This window comes from Lissotriton helveticus, chromosome 1_1, assembly GCF_964261635.1.
Source record: "Lissotriton helveticus chromosome 1_1, aLisHel1.1, whole genome shotgun sequence".
NCBI lineage: Eukaryota > Metazoa > Chordata > Amphibia > Caudata > Salamandridae > Lissotriton > Lissotriton helveticus.
The window spans coordinates 1980738401-1980753339 of record NC_136057.1 but is presented as its reverse complement, the minus strand read 5'-3'; the positions used below and the strand labels follow the sequence as shown (position 1 = coordinate 1980753339).

General features: G+C 43.5%; 1 protein-coding gene across 2 annotated transcripts in view; it reads left to right on the top strand.

Annotated features, from left to right (window-relative positions):
• DPYD (dihydropyrimidine dehydrogenase) overlaps window positions 1-14939 on the top strand; it is a 3662673-nt gene that overhangs the window by 2017800 nt on the left and 1629934 nt on the right. For both annotated transcript variants that reach the window (XR_013594885.1, XM_078644210.1), the window contains exon 11: window positions 4149-4359. Coding sequence is in view for 1 of the 2 variants with exons in the window: in XM_078644210.1 (XP_078500336.1) it covers window positions 4149-4359 (211 nt within the window). In the remaining variant the exon portion in view is untranslated. The remainder of the gene's footprint in view (window positions 1-4148; window positions 4360-14939) is intronic.

The window sequence follows — 14939 nt, the reverse complement described above, 5'->3', positions numbered from 1 at the left end:
TAGCCCTGGCAATCATCTCCTAGGTTGTCCTGAACCCGTGCTCCACCTTTTAGTCCCACTAGTTTGCCTCATATTCCTCCTTCTAACCCTAGGTATCATCATCATCTTTATAACTCTACTTGTCTTCCTAGTCCATCTTCTTTTCTTCCTACTAGGCCTCTCTGTGTCCTCATCCTCCTCTAGGGACACCCATCTTCTTTTCCTGCTTGGCTGTTTGGTTCCCATCCTCTGCTCCTCCTCTTGGTCATCCTCGGGCTTCTATTTGTCTTCCTTTTGGTACTTCTCCTCAACATTATCATCACTATCATGATCCTTCTCCTCATTGACCTTTTCTTCCTTCTGGTCCTGTCCTTGTCCTCATCCTCCTTACTTGTTGATTCTCATTTGGGTCTTCTCTTTCTGAGCTTACTCATCAGCTTCCTAATTGTTTCCTTCCCTTCTTATGCTCCTCCTCCACGTACAGGAACTACTTCTGCACAGGAACTACTTCTTCACTCCTTGTGTTAATTCTGCTGGTCCAAATCTTCCTCTTCGTTCAGACCCTGAAGTGATTCTCAAATGTCTTCTGTTCATCCTGATTTTTACCCTTCAAATCATGGTCTTTTGGTCCTAGTCTTACTTGTCTTCTCACTTGTTCTCTATGTCTTGCCCTGGTTCTTTTCTCCTACTCCTGGCTCTCTTTGCTGTACGATTTGAGGAAGGCAACTGGAAAAATCAACATGTGGCACACCAGGAGTCCCAATTGGCCACCTGTTCTCAATGAAATATGGTATGAGAAAATATCTGAGGAATCAGGGGGAAATGGGGGAAAAGAAAGACACCGCAGACACTAGTTTCAGACAGGAACTGAATATTCATAACCATCACTGGGTACACTCTGAAAAAAACACAACACAGACAACGCAGTATTCTCAAAATACAAGTATCAAACAGGAATGTTTTGGAATTAGATTAAATGTAATAGGAGTAGGTTAACTCTGGTGGTTAGTGCACTTGTTGGATAGGGAGATTTGCTGTCTATGGTCACAGGATTTAACCAGCATAATATATCTCAGAGGTTTTCTAGGCCTTCTCCAGCTTACAGTCAGGACAAAAGGAGATGATGGTCCGTTTGGTTTTGCATCTCCCGTGTGGGCAAAGGAATGCACACACTGAATGCTGCCGTGCAAATCAAACACCCACCCCCAGTCAACTGATCTGGGTTTCATCCATCATCATTCTTTAGATAACTTCACCACCCCAGCTCAGACTGGCCATATCCAAATCAGTCTGACCCTGTGCCTCATGGGAACAGTCCAGCCTGAACTGCCAAGCCATGTCTTCCCTGGACCAGGAACAAGCATCCTGGGACTGGTTTCGGGTTCATAACCCTCATCAGCCAGGCTATCGGGAATTCAGTGGCAACATGAGCAAGGGACCCACGTCTGGGCATACCCTGCTAACTTAGGGTGAACAAAGCGATACCAAAGGGGAGGATGGACGGAGCAGAGCATTTTTAGCAAATCAGACACCCGCCCACATTCAACTGATTTGAGTTTAATCCATCATCAATCTTTAGCTCACTCCACCACCCCAGCTCAGACATGGCCATATGCAAATCAGTCTGACTCTGTGCCTTATGGGAACAGTCCAGCCCATACCGCCAAGCCATGTCTTCCCTGGACCGGAAACAAGCATCCTGGGACCGGTTTCGGGTTCATAACCCTCATCAGCCAGGCTATCTTGAATCCAGTGGCAAAGTGAGCAAGGGATCCACGTCTGGGCATACCCTGCAAACTCAGGGCGAACAAAGCGATACCAAAGGCGATGATGGATGGAGCATTTGACCAAATCAAACACCCACCCCCAGTCAACTGATCTAGGTTTAATCCATCATCATTCTTTATCTCACTCCACCACCCCAGCTCAGACATGGCCATATGCAAATCAGTCTGACCCTGTGCCTCATGGGAACAGTCCAGACAGAACTGCCAAGCCATGTCTTCCCTAGACCGGAACCAGCATCCGGGGACCAGTTTCAGGTTCCTAACCCTCATCAGCCAGGTTATCTGGAATCCAGTGGCAAAGTGAGCAAGTGACCCATGTCTGGGCATACCCTGCCAACTTAGGGCGAACAAAGTGATACTAAAGGGGATGATGGAAGGAAAGTTTTAGCAAATCAAACACCCATCCCCAGTCAACTAATCTGGGTTTAATCCATCATCATTCATTAGCTCACTCCACTACCCCAGCTCAAACTGGCCACTGCAAATCAGTCTGACCCTGTGCCTCATGGGAACAGTCCAGCCCAAACTGCCAAGCCATGTCTTCCCTGGACCAGAAACAAGCATCCTGGGACCAGTTTCGGGTTCATAACTCTCATCAGCCAGGCTAACTTGAATCCAAGGGCAAAGTGAGCAAGGGACCCACGTCTGGGCATACCCTGCCAACTTAGGGCAAACAAAGCAATACCAAAGGGGATGATGGACGGAGCAAAGCATTTGAGCAGATCAAACACCCACTCCCAGTCAACTGATCTGGGTTTAATCCATCATCATTCTTTAGCTCACTCCACCACCCCAACTCAGACCTGGCCATATGCATATCAGTCTGACCCTGTGCCTCATGGGAACAGTCCAGCCTAAACCGCCAAGCCATGTCTTCCCTGGAATGGAAGCTAGCATCCTGGGACTGGTTACGGGTTCATAACCCTAATCAGCCAAGCTGAATCCAGTGGCAACGTGAGCAAGGGACCCACGACTGGGCATACCCTGCCAACTTAGGACGAACAAAGTGATACCAAAGGGGATGATGGACATATGCTAGTTTCCTTTCCAGGGAAGACCTGGCTCGGCAGTTCAGGCTGGACTGTTCCCATGAGGCACAGGGTCAGACTGATTTTCATATGGCAATGTCTGAGCTGGGGTGGTGGAGTGAGCTAATGAATAATGATGGATTAAACCCAGATCAGTTGACTGGGGGGGGGGGTGTTTGCTTTGCTCAAACGCTCCGTCATTCATCCCCTTTGGTATCGCTTTGTTCGCCCTAAGTTGGCAGTGAATGCACAGACGTGGGTTCCTTTCTCACTTTACCACTGGATTCAAGATAGCCTGGGTGATGAGGGTTAAGAACCCGAAACCTGTCCCAGGATGCTTGTTTCCAGTCCAGGGAAGACATGGCTTAGCAGTTCGGGCTGGACTGTTCCCATGAGACACAGTGTCAGACTGATTTGCATATGGCCATGTCTGACCTGGGGAGGTGGAGTGAGCTAAAGAATGATGATGGATTAAACCCAGATCAGTTGACTGGGGGTGAGTGTTTGATTCGCTCAAACGTTCCGTCCATCATCGCCTTTGGTATCGCTGTGTACTGGAGTCAGTAATCTGCCCTGGGACTCTGAAGGGAAGAAGCACTGGGTCCACTTCAGGTTCCAGATCCCGCTCACAAATGCCAGATTCAAAATCCGTCCAAATCCCACTCTTTTCCGTGCCCTCTTCCCCCCAACTGCCCGTGCCTTGTACCTACCTTACCCCTTACCTTCAGTCCTAAAAGGATTGGGGTGGGATTGCAAGAGCTTTCCTCTAGACATCCCTTTGCACCTGGAATTCCGGTTCGAAGGTTGATTTATCAGGTCTAGCAACTCCTCTGGAGAAGATGGTTGCACCAGGTAAACTCTGGTTCACTTAACCAAATCAATGTATCCAAATGTGGATATCTAGGTCGGTGTCGCCTGTCAACTTCAAACTGATATAAGCGGCATATTGTTGCAAATTCCGTCTGTTCCAGTCTGAGAAAGAATCCTGTAAGGGACCAAAGTGTTTACATATATATGGAACATCAATGTATTATTTGCTCTTGCCCAATGAAAGCGTGCTATGGACTCCATGTAATACATATATGTGCTTCATTCATAATCGTTTTTCTTTCCTTTTCTCTACATTGCCTGTTTTATTTTCAGATTTGAGATAAGCATGCCTGAAAGTGCCCAGTTCGTAATTGTGATAGTTGATCCAAAATGTGCTTTCCTTTGAGCAAACGTACACATTGTTGTCGCGCAGCAGTTTGCTTTACTTTCCATTGTTGATAACGCCTCCCTGTGTGCCCCCAAAATTGATAAACCGGTCGCTTTCTTGTAAAATATGTTCGGCACATTTTCTTTGTTTCAACAGATGGAGCTGGCGAAAGAAGAAAAATGCGAGTTCCTTCCCTTCCTCTCACCCCGGAAGGTCGTGGTGAAAGCTGGAAAAGTAGCTGCCATGGAGTTCGTTCGCACCGAGCAGGACAGCTCCGGGACCTGGGTTGAAGACGAGGATCAGATAGTCCGTCTGAAGGCAGACGTCGTCATCAGCGCATTCGGCTCCGTTTTATGTGATCCTAAAGGTATCATTAAACTACAGCTTGTGACATAATGGTCTGCTATAACCATCTCAGCTTATCGCAATGGCATATTTCATGCTACATTTTTCAATAAAGGGAGTGATTACGCGTTATGCTCACTTATTCATTTGCTGAGCAATAATGTAGAACCCGTAAGCAAGTATTTTAGCTGTCAAGTCAGAGCTGTTGACTCGAGGGAACGAAGGCCACAGGAGAAGCCATGTTGGGAAATACGTGTTTTTTAAAAAACATAGTCTGCAAATGCAGGGACATATTTAAGTATTTTGAGGGCCCTAGGCCAAACATATTTTGGGGCCCCTGATCGGCACAGCTTTGATTTTATCATCCACGTTCAGCTCTTTCATGCCCTGTTTGTCTAGGTCACGGACAGTGCACAGGTACAGGCTACTATTTAGGAATAGTTACTTTAGTTCTCAATATTATAGTACAGCAGCAGTTCACTCATATTGCTGCAAATATTCTCTGTTACCCTTTCCCATTTCTAATATGTGACGTTCCCTCTTAATCTAAAAGGTGGATGTTGCGTGCAAAATAAAGAAAACTTTCTCTGCCAAATGTTTGTAATAGACTTTCACACATCACCCACATTAAAAGTAAACTAAAGGAAAACTGTAATAAAAATAGTCGGTTTAAGAATGATTCAAGTTCATGAGGGCAAGACTCTCTGCAGAGCAAAGTTGGCTATATCAGGGGCCACCTGAAAGGCGGGGGCCGTGGGCCCCTGGCCACTTTGCCCTTGCCTTTAAAGCATCTCTGTGTAAATGACTACATTGGTTTTTGACCCACAGAGAATTTGTAATGTTGAAGGCTTCTCTCAGTACTTTCCCAAGGATGATGGTGATGACTCTTCGCAGCATTGGGTAGAGGTCCAATGCAGCCACGGCGAGTAGTGGAGTACCTGCCGGGCGGTGACGTGGGGAGGAGAAGGGGCAGGGTGGGGGGTAGTAATGTATGGATTATGGAGTTTGACAGGTAAGTAAACATATAAATAAATAAAACGAATTTCGTTGGGCGCACTGCATCGCATTTTGTGATGCAGTGCACGCAACAAAATTCGATTTATTTATTTATATGTTTACTTACCTGTAAAGCTCCATAATCCATACATTACTACCTCCCACCCTGCCCCTCCCCCTCCCCACGTCACAGCCCGGCAGGTACTCCCACTACCGGCCGCGGCTGGTCCAATGTAAAAAGCAGGACATCCCCAGTGTGCTCACTTATGCGGACACTTTTATACCATAGGAAGCATCAGCACACGTCATACTGGCACTATCTTAGGCGAATGTTCCCTCATTTCCATAGGATCATAGCCCCATTCAAATTAGGAAACAAAAATTGCTTCTGCATTGTATTATGGATGCAGGTTAAGAAGCCAACATGAGTTGCCCTGGATGTGTGTCACAAAAATGTGGTACATAGCAGTGCGGCCCCTGAAGGTAGCACCGTGGAGGTAAAAAGGTCACTCACTGCACCCACGTGAAGGGGATTTCTGTCACCCCTTTGAAGTGCAGACTTGTTCCACGTGCACATTGAAAGATGGAGTGGGGCTTCAAACAGCCAGTCCGCATTTCACGAATGCACTCCCCTCAGGGCAGTCTGAGTTTTTGGCTGCCCAGACAGTAATAGGGCACACTGTCTCTGTTTGCGCCCGGTGCCCCTTTAACTAGGTGTGACAGGTGCAATCAGGACAGTGCAACGATGTATTACTGGTTTGGTCTATTCTCTTAGAATGCACTGTGCAATTATGCATATTTGTAGGCCCAAGGTTGCAGCTCTTTCTGCCGCTGTCATGTCCATGTGATTGGCATAACACAGATGCCAGAAACCACTGTTAAGATTTGTCTCAGTGTGGTGTAGGCTTCATGATTTGTACCTTCGAGGTGATATCTTATTGAATTAGGGCCTGGAAAGTGTTCTAGAATATTAGGAAAGTTCGGTTCATGAACTGATTCCTGATATTATTCCCCATGGCTTTGCTTATAATGCCATGGTCAGTTTTCTCCACAGAATTACCAATGCCAAAGGTAATAGTGGCTTCAGGTGAAAAATGACTGCTTTTGAATTAATAATGAAGTAGTGCTGCAGCTGCATAGGTTCTTCCTAAATTCTGTGCTCTATCTAAATCAGTCTGTAAAGCAATATTACAGCATGTTGACATTGAGGTTACCTTCTGTAACCTCCTCAGTGATGGAACAGTCACCCAACTGGCCTGCCTCACATTACCACCAATACGGGCATTGGCAGTACCAGCTGCCCATTCTGTGCCAGCTCCTTTTATGAGCACCAACATATAGTCATTCGTGTTTTAGGGAGCATCCCAGATAAGATGTGGTCTGATAAGTCTAACGTCCTGATAGATAACTATATATCATGTGTATATGTTTATCCGCTATTCTTGAACCAAGATACAGATCATTTGTTCAGGATACTCGATACTTTTGAATTTTCACTTTTGATAGCGATTCATATTTTGCGAACCTTTTGTCATTTTTGCATTTTTTTCTCTGTCAGAGTCCCACAGAATGGATGCTAATAAGGGAATATTTGAATCTGGGCTTGCTTTGTCGAACGCTGTAGGTTAAGCAGAGTGCAGTCATTAAAGGAAACGCGCATGAGTTGTGATCACCATTTCTGCCTCAGATACAGTCGGCATAGTCGTTCCTCTGTAGAAGTGCTAATAATAATTACCCAAAAGGATCAAACTGAACCCACTTCATCCAAAAACAAGCACTGGCATTGTTGTATAGCAGCGGCACATGGTAAACACGCGTTTGCATCACAACACACATGTTTATGCAGTAGAACGATGCGTTGTAATAAAATAGGTGGACAGTAGCATTGATAGTAGCACTGTGAGGCATGACATACGTTTATATACTAATACTAAAAGTGCAAAATAACACACTTTTGCGCGAGAAAACACACGTGTGTGTCCCACAGCACAACTACTTATATTGGAATATCATTTATTTGCACATCACCACCTTTGTGGACCGATATTGAGGCAAATGTGCGTGGAGCAACGTAAAACTGTAGAGTTACATAATTGTGGAAGCTGTAGCATATGACTGTACAATCCCAAAAAGTGTGAGGATCGTAAGACATGTCTATAGATAGTAGCACAAATGATCATTGAATGAAATTGTTGGGCAATTAGTCAGTATAACTAGAGAAATAAGGACACCAACAACAAATGAAAGAAAAGAGGAACGTGCCCTTGATTCACTGAGACAGGTAAGAGAGTAAAGCAGAGGTGCTGTGACAATAATTCAAGCTGCCCCTTTCTAAAAGTTTAGAAGGAGTGATGAAAGAGACGCATCCCTCACAACTTTGAATACAAACCAGACGCATTTTTCAAAAGCTAGGAGGAAGAAAGGAGACATGCAGCTTCCAGGAAAACCAAGTAATATTTCGTTACACTTTAGAAGCAGAAGGTGGCCTCAAGAACAATCGGGTTTAGAAAAAGGGGGATAAAATCATGCAGATAATTTCATTTGTCAAACACCGCATTGCCTCTTTAATTCAAAGCCAGTGCATATACATGCACAATAGCACTTTTACTGAAGCCCACAGAGAACTGTTTCAAAAAGAACAATTGTCACTATTTGTAGAGGAAATTTTATGTATTTTTTTTACATTTAGAGATTTTTTTTATACCACCACCATACCACATAGCCACTTCAGAACGCTTGTTGGGAAAGAGACTCATACAACGTCGGTCTGCTGTTCTAATATCTGAAACCACCAGTAGTGTTAGCAGCTTTCTGCGACACCTGCTGGCTGCCTTGCTGCTGGAGGTATTTCTCAGGCCCCAGGGAAGGTGAGACTGTATGAGCACCATTTGTTCATGTATGTGGGTATAACATGGTTGTTGCTAATGGTCTGATCACCAAGGCATGGGTTGCTAGCCCTGATCATATTTGCAGTGGGTTGCCACCATCCGTTTCCTGGATTACCTGTCATAAGAGTTGATGTAACTTGTTTATGTTGGCAGGCAACTGTAGAAAAGCCAACAATGGCCTATTCCAGATTGGATTTGAAATTTAAGTGACTGCTACATATTTACAACTGAAGTGAAGATAAACACATTTTCAAGCTGATCTTCGTGGAAGAAAACTTTATTTTCTATTGGCATATTCCATATTTTAAAGAACTTTGAGGCAAAGTGTGGATTCTATACCCACTCTTTTCATTTGCTAGACTAATAAAAGTGCGCCTCTCAGAGAGTCAATAAACTTGATTCACGTTTAAATTAAAAACCATAAATGTACATTACATAAAATGTATAAATTGCATCAGATTTATATATTAATATATTCCTAAAACACATTTGATTTTTAATCGAATCATTAAAGCACATTATAATAGCAAATTATTTATTTCCCTCAAGTCAACAGTAAAAAATACAAGCATGGCGTAAAAAGTGCAATCACAAAATCCATTGTGGCAAAATAATTCCTTCTCTTAATTTAAACTAGTAAAACGCAAACAATCAATATCTGGATGAGGAACAATAGTGAGCCAAAAACCATCATAAATCGTTTCTCATTCTGATATCACCCAACAAACATGTTTTGAGAGTAAAGTTTGAATAAGAAACATAGCTTGCCTAGATTGCATAAAACGGCATGTCTGAAGAGTGGAACCAGAAAACGACGTCTGAGTGTCTATTATTTTGGGCCTCAGATGCGGTGTCAGAATATAATTGTCAGAGTATGATCTCACAAAAATATGTTCTAAATCTTGTTTCCAAACTATTACTCCAGTGGTGTTAATTTTAGAAAAAACTAAATTCCAATGGGACAATATTTTTTTCAAAACGATATTTAGGATACAATCTTTATTTCAAAATATATATCTGTATAAGAACATTTACATTTCTCTAATCCTCATTCTAAATTCTCTGATGTTGTTTAGTGCCCTTAAGACGAGGCATTTTGGTCTGTCTTTATGTTTTTTTATCCGTTTTTACTGTTTAAGTAATAGATGTAATTTGCCCATTCAAAGACCCCTCTAGAAATATGTATGCATTACTCACATCACTTGAATACAAAAGCAGGGTGTTTTACGTGTGTTATCATTTCTTGTTCTTATCAAATACTGATCTAAAAGTCAAAAGGTGAATTTATAAACTTGATGTAGTGCTGGCATACACACACATTTATTGTGACTTATCTGTTGTAACTATGATCAGGCTACCTGTCCCTGATTGAAAGAGTCCAGTTGTATTTACTATCTGTTGTACTTTTCATTATCTCAAAAACATCAATAGGGAAAAGGGAAGCAAAGAGTAAAGGTAGTGCCACTCGGTTTCCCGACAATATCCACAGATATAAAAAAGAGTGGGAAAACACAGTGTCACATTGAAGAATCTCTCTTAGAAATTGTATAGGACCCTCAACGCGTATGCTTGGTCAGTGGCATGTCATGTCAAAGGTTCTTATATAGCGCCTTTTCACCGCAAGGTCTCAAGGCGCTTGCTTTGGGAACCCGTCCTGGCTTTTCCCTGTGAGATAACCCATACTGGGCATCCCCAAGGTGAAAGCCAGGCATCCCGCCAAGGGGGGGCCGTAGTGGAGATTAAGCAAGCTATTGCCCAGAGTTGCAGAGTGTGAACCCGTGATTCGAGTAGGCACCGAAGCGAGAATTATCAAGTCCATGGACATTTGGGCTCAAAACCCTGCCGCGTCGGGAATTGAACCCTGGTCCCGGGTCTGACCTCTGCTTCAGGGTCTGCCTCCTCTAACCAGTGAGACACACTTCTCCATGTTATCCCCGTGGCGTACTAATAACTGTTAGCATCATCATCAGGTCTGTCCTCCGCAAGGGGATGTTTCTCACACCAGAGACAATAAGATAATGGACGGAGCGCTGAAACTTTTGAGACACTCACCCCAGTCACTATTACATCTAAGTGAAATCTATCATTGTTATTTAGCTCACTTCCCCATGCAAGTTCACACCCAGCCGTTTGCTTTGTTCACCCTAAGTTGGCAGTGTATGCCCAGACATGGGTCCTTTGCTCACTTTGCCACTGGATTCAAGCTAGCCTGGTTGATGTGGGGTGATAGCCTGAAACCTGCCCCAGGATGCTTGTTTCCGGTCCAGGAAAGACCTGGCTTGGCAGTTCGGGCTGGACTGTTCCCATGAAGAACAGGGTCAAGACTGATATGCATATGGCTGGGTCTGAACTGGGGTGGCTAAGTGTGGAACAGAAGGAAGATGATAGTGACTGGGGGTGAGTGTCTGAAAAGTTTCACTGCTCCGTCTATCATCTTATTGTGTTTGCTTTCTTACACCAGAGAAAACATTAGATCTGTGACATTCTCGCTGTGTTTTCAAAATACTTCGCCTCCCAGAAGACAGTAAATTCATAAAAAAATTGGGGCAGTAGTAAGGTTACCCTGTGCATGGTCTTCACTGATCTAAAAGTAGCATTTGATTCAGTTGACAGAACACTGCTTAGGATTGCACTAAAGGAACAAGGACTACCCTGCCTTTTGAGTAGGCATGTAATGATTTGAACACAAATGAGCTATGGGACTTGTCACTACCTCACAACTCCTTTAAAGTTTTTTTAAATACACAAATAAAGAGGTTATCATGGCTCAGAAACGAAGAGGAGTTTAGCAAAAGAAGACATGCATGGGCCATCATTGACTCGTATAAGCAGCTCTGATGCAGCCATATTTAACAACCTTACGTAGGTACTTTTACAAAAAGAAGCTGCTCCACTTGCGCTTTGGCCTGTGCCAAACAATTGACTGTGGCTATCAAAACATCTCAGTGTTAAGTGCCGACTTTGTCACCTACATGAAGAAGGCTTGATTCACATTGTATCATGGTAATAGATCAGGTCATGAGCTATTACTTTTTTGTCTTAAGGGCGAATGTCCTCAAGCAAATGCATCCTTCATAAAAATTTTCATAAAAGCAAACCGGTTATGGGCATCGAAAGGCTTAATGAACATTTTGCAAGAGGCAAGATACATAATTCAAGCTGCAGTTAGGGGAATGCACAATCTTCCCCACTATTAAGAATATACAAATGTTTACAATTTCACGGTTATTTATTTTGAATTAAATTTACATCTTTAACTCCATCCTTACCTACGTTGACTTGAGGGACATGAAAATATTGATATGGAGATACTAATTGTATTAAGTTTACAACTTTACAGCATTGCACTTTTTGCGAGATTTGCATGAACATATTTGCACTTGAAATCAGAAGCACGGTTGAACTAACGAGACATTGTGAGAGACAATGATACTATCCCTGTTAGTATACCATTTTTTCTGCTCCTGCACTTTCTAGCTAGAATTGCACCTATGTTTCTAATTTTACTTCTGCTGATCAGTGAAACAAGAATATATGGTATGGAAATACAACTTGTTCTAGTTTACAATCTTCTGCATTGCACTTTTTTAGCGAAATTTGTACTAATACCATGCATTTTAATTTGGAAGTATGGCTGAAATAACATAAGACACTGTTAGAAATTGCAGATGCACTTTTATCAACGTGAGTCAATGATTTTAATATTTTAATTTTGGATTCCATGTAGAAAATGTTATGGTTTTTATTAACCGCAATACATATACTTTGACTTTGGCACTTGGATCTGAATCAAGACATACCCATATTGGGCTGACACGAACTAAGCTGACAATGTACAGCCTACTGAGAAGGACTGAAATTAATTGCAGTTCCAAAAATGTTACAATTTAAACCATCAAACAAAATTCATAATATGACATTCTAAAGATAATTTGATGTCAATATTTCTAATGTATGACGCTGCCCTGTACCACATCACCTGCTTTGAATACTCAGGAATAGCATTTGACGATAAACAGTCCTGGGCAGAGCAAGTTGCGAAAAGAGAGCCCGCATAAGCCAGAAGACAGAAGCAATTCTTTGCCTTTTGAACAACAGAATATCAATAGAGCCTCGCACCAAGCTTACTGAAAAAAAGACATTGGCTTCATGTGGGTCTTACTATGCCTTGGGCCTTGCACAACATTGGCAGCACTAAGATCCAAGCTTGGCCAACATAACATTGGAGCCGCAATATGCATAAAACCTGTTTTGCTCTGAGACTAGCTACGGACAAAAATTGGCAATGAAAATGAACCCAAAACAATTTCTTTATGTCCGGACCAAGGGTGAGCTTCCAACATTGTGATGGCTAGACCGCATCCCCTAAACTTTACAATAAATAGAATGTGCTGCTTTCTGGCAGAATCCAGACTCAATAAACAGATCAGACTCTCCAATAATTAAAATGCCCTATTGGAGCAGTCCCTGGCTAAACAATATATAGAAGTCTGTGTTGTAATAAAAGTAGCTCAGTCCATGTAGTTTCTTGTAGGTAATTTATTCCAGCATGATAGTACAAATAAGAGCCACACCAGGAGCAGCCTTACTGCTGCTCAGCCCCTCATCCAACTGACACTCTCACACACGAACATTCCAATCACCAGCATTCTCACACACAGTCACCCAGGCTGAGCAGCAGCAGTAAAACACATCCTTTTTACACATTTCATTGAAAAAATCTTCAGTTTTCGACCCACTGTTTATTTAAAGAATGCCTAGAAGGGCTTTAACCCCCTGATTGAGATCACTAAATGCAACATAGCTAAGTTATGCTAGCATTGCTTTACACATATTGCTTGAAATAGATGTCAATACAGAAGTGCATAGAATTCAGTTTCTGGATCAAAATAGTGATTGATTTGAACATATTATTAGACATATTCAATTGGTTCTGCTGGCAATAAAATGTTAAGATATTTGATGATAAGGAGAGACGTAGGTGATGGCAGCGGAGCACCACGCCGCATAGCCTCAGGTGATTGGAGCCCCGCCCCCCAGTAATGGTGGTTCGTACCTGGCGAGTGTGCGGGCTACTGGTGTTCTCTCCTCTCTCTTTCTGAGGTTGAGATTTTAGCGTGGCATCACAGCATTCACAGCAATCACCGATGACCCTGGCCCAGGTGTTGTTGCAGAGGAGCGCATACGTTCTTTCACCTGAGCGTCTATGAGCTGTTTTCTTTTGAGGCAAAGCTGTTGTTGTAGAGGAGCGCATTCGTTCTCACGCCTTAATATCTCCGAGCTGTTTTTTTTTGGACAGCGGTCGTTGACAGGGAGGTGAGGAGAAGCAGGCAAGAGAATCCACGGCAGCGGTGGCTGTACTCTGATGCTGGCGCCTTGTGTGTTTATACTTTGGCTGTGCTGCAGGCGCTGAGGTCTTGATACTGGACCCAAGTTCATGTTGTTCCTCGTGACTGCTGGCTGAGGATGGAAATCGACATGGACAGTTTTGTAATATTTCTGCATTTGCCCGCTCGTGCCTTTGAGTAACAGCTCTGAATCTGGCCTAAAAATTCTTTTTTTTTTGCTCCCTGAAAATAGCTTGCCTCACCTCGCTTTGACAGGCACAGTACAGACACTGGCTTTATCTATTTTTTTTAAAAAAGTGCCTCTCCTGCTGGTTTACGTTGGCTGTAACCTGATTTAAACTCTTGCTGCATTCTGGGAGAAGTAGTGCATTGTAGGGCGTCAAGAGCAATAATAAGTGTTCCTGGGAAAATATCTTACAAGCTCTTTCCACATTATCCTGAGGTGCTGTGAAGAGTGGCAAGGAGGCATCAGTATGGGGAAGCTGCTCAATGCTTGCCTTAAAACTAAAACCCGCCGAGCCCAGGCAAAGCAGGCTAAAGAAGCAGCCAGACTGGCCTGCAAGGAGAATTTGCTCGACCTCGACTCGACTTTTGAGAGTTCTGAGGATGAGGAACCACCCGCTGTTGGGTCTTCGGATCAAGCCAGCATAGTGGGTTTGGCGGCCAAAAACACAGCCATGCCTAAATTAGTTTCACAAGAGATCTTGGGGTCCGAAGGCCCCAAAAAGGCGAAAGTAACAAAGGAGGCAAAAGAGGCAAAACAATTTGCACTATTCCTGCGACACCTGCGCCTGTTGCTCACCACGATGTCAGGCAGACCCTGAATGCGGGTTACGCAACACCAGCATCATAAGTTTGCCTGCTAACTTCCAAATTATGCACCACTGAATACGGTCCATTGAGTCATTGGGTATACTGTGGACGTCTCTAGGCGCGAGACGTTCGTGGGACGACAGGAAATCTGCTGGGACATATCTCTGTGAATCAAGGCTAAAATCCTCTTGGCCGGTGCTCTACAACATATAGCTGTGCTAATATCGCTGGCCCACTGTGAGAAAAATCTTACCTAACCTGCAAAACTAAGCTGAGTTATAGTAGTTCCAAAACTCCTAGGCACCATAGGTAGAGTGGACAAATCGCAACCTAAGCTTACCTTTCATGAGTGAAAGTCAAGAGGGAGAGAAGACATCCTAGACGAAGGTGACAATGCGCATGAAACGCTGCAAACAACACCGGATGCTGGTACCCGTGGCCTACTAGAGGCTATGGAAAAGAACTTGCAGAGCAGCCTCTCGATCCTGGGAAACAAACTGGACTCCCTGTCCTACCGCATGGATAGAATGGCGGAAAAGATGGACAAGCAGGACGTA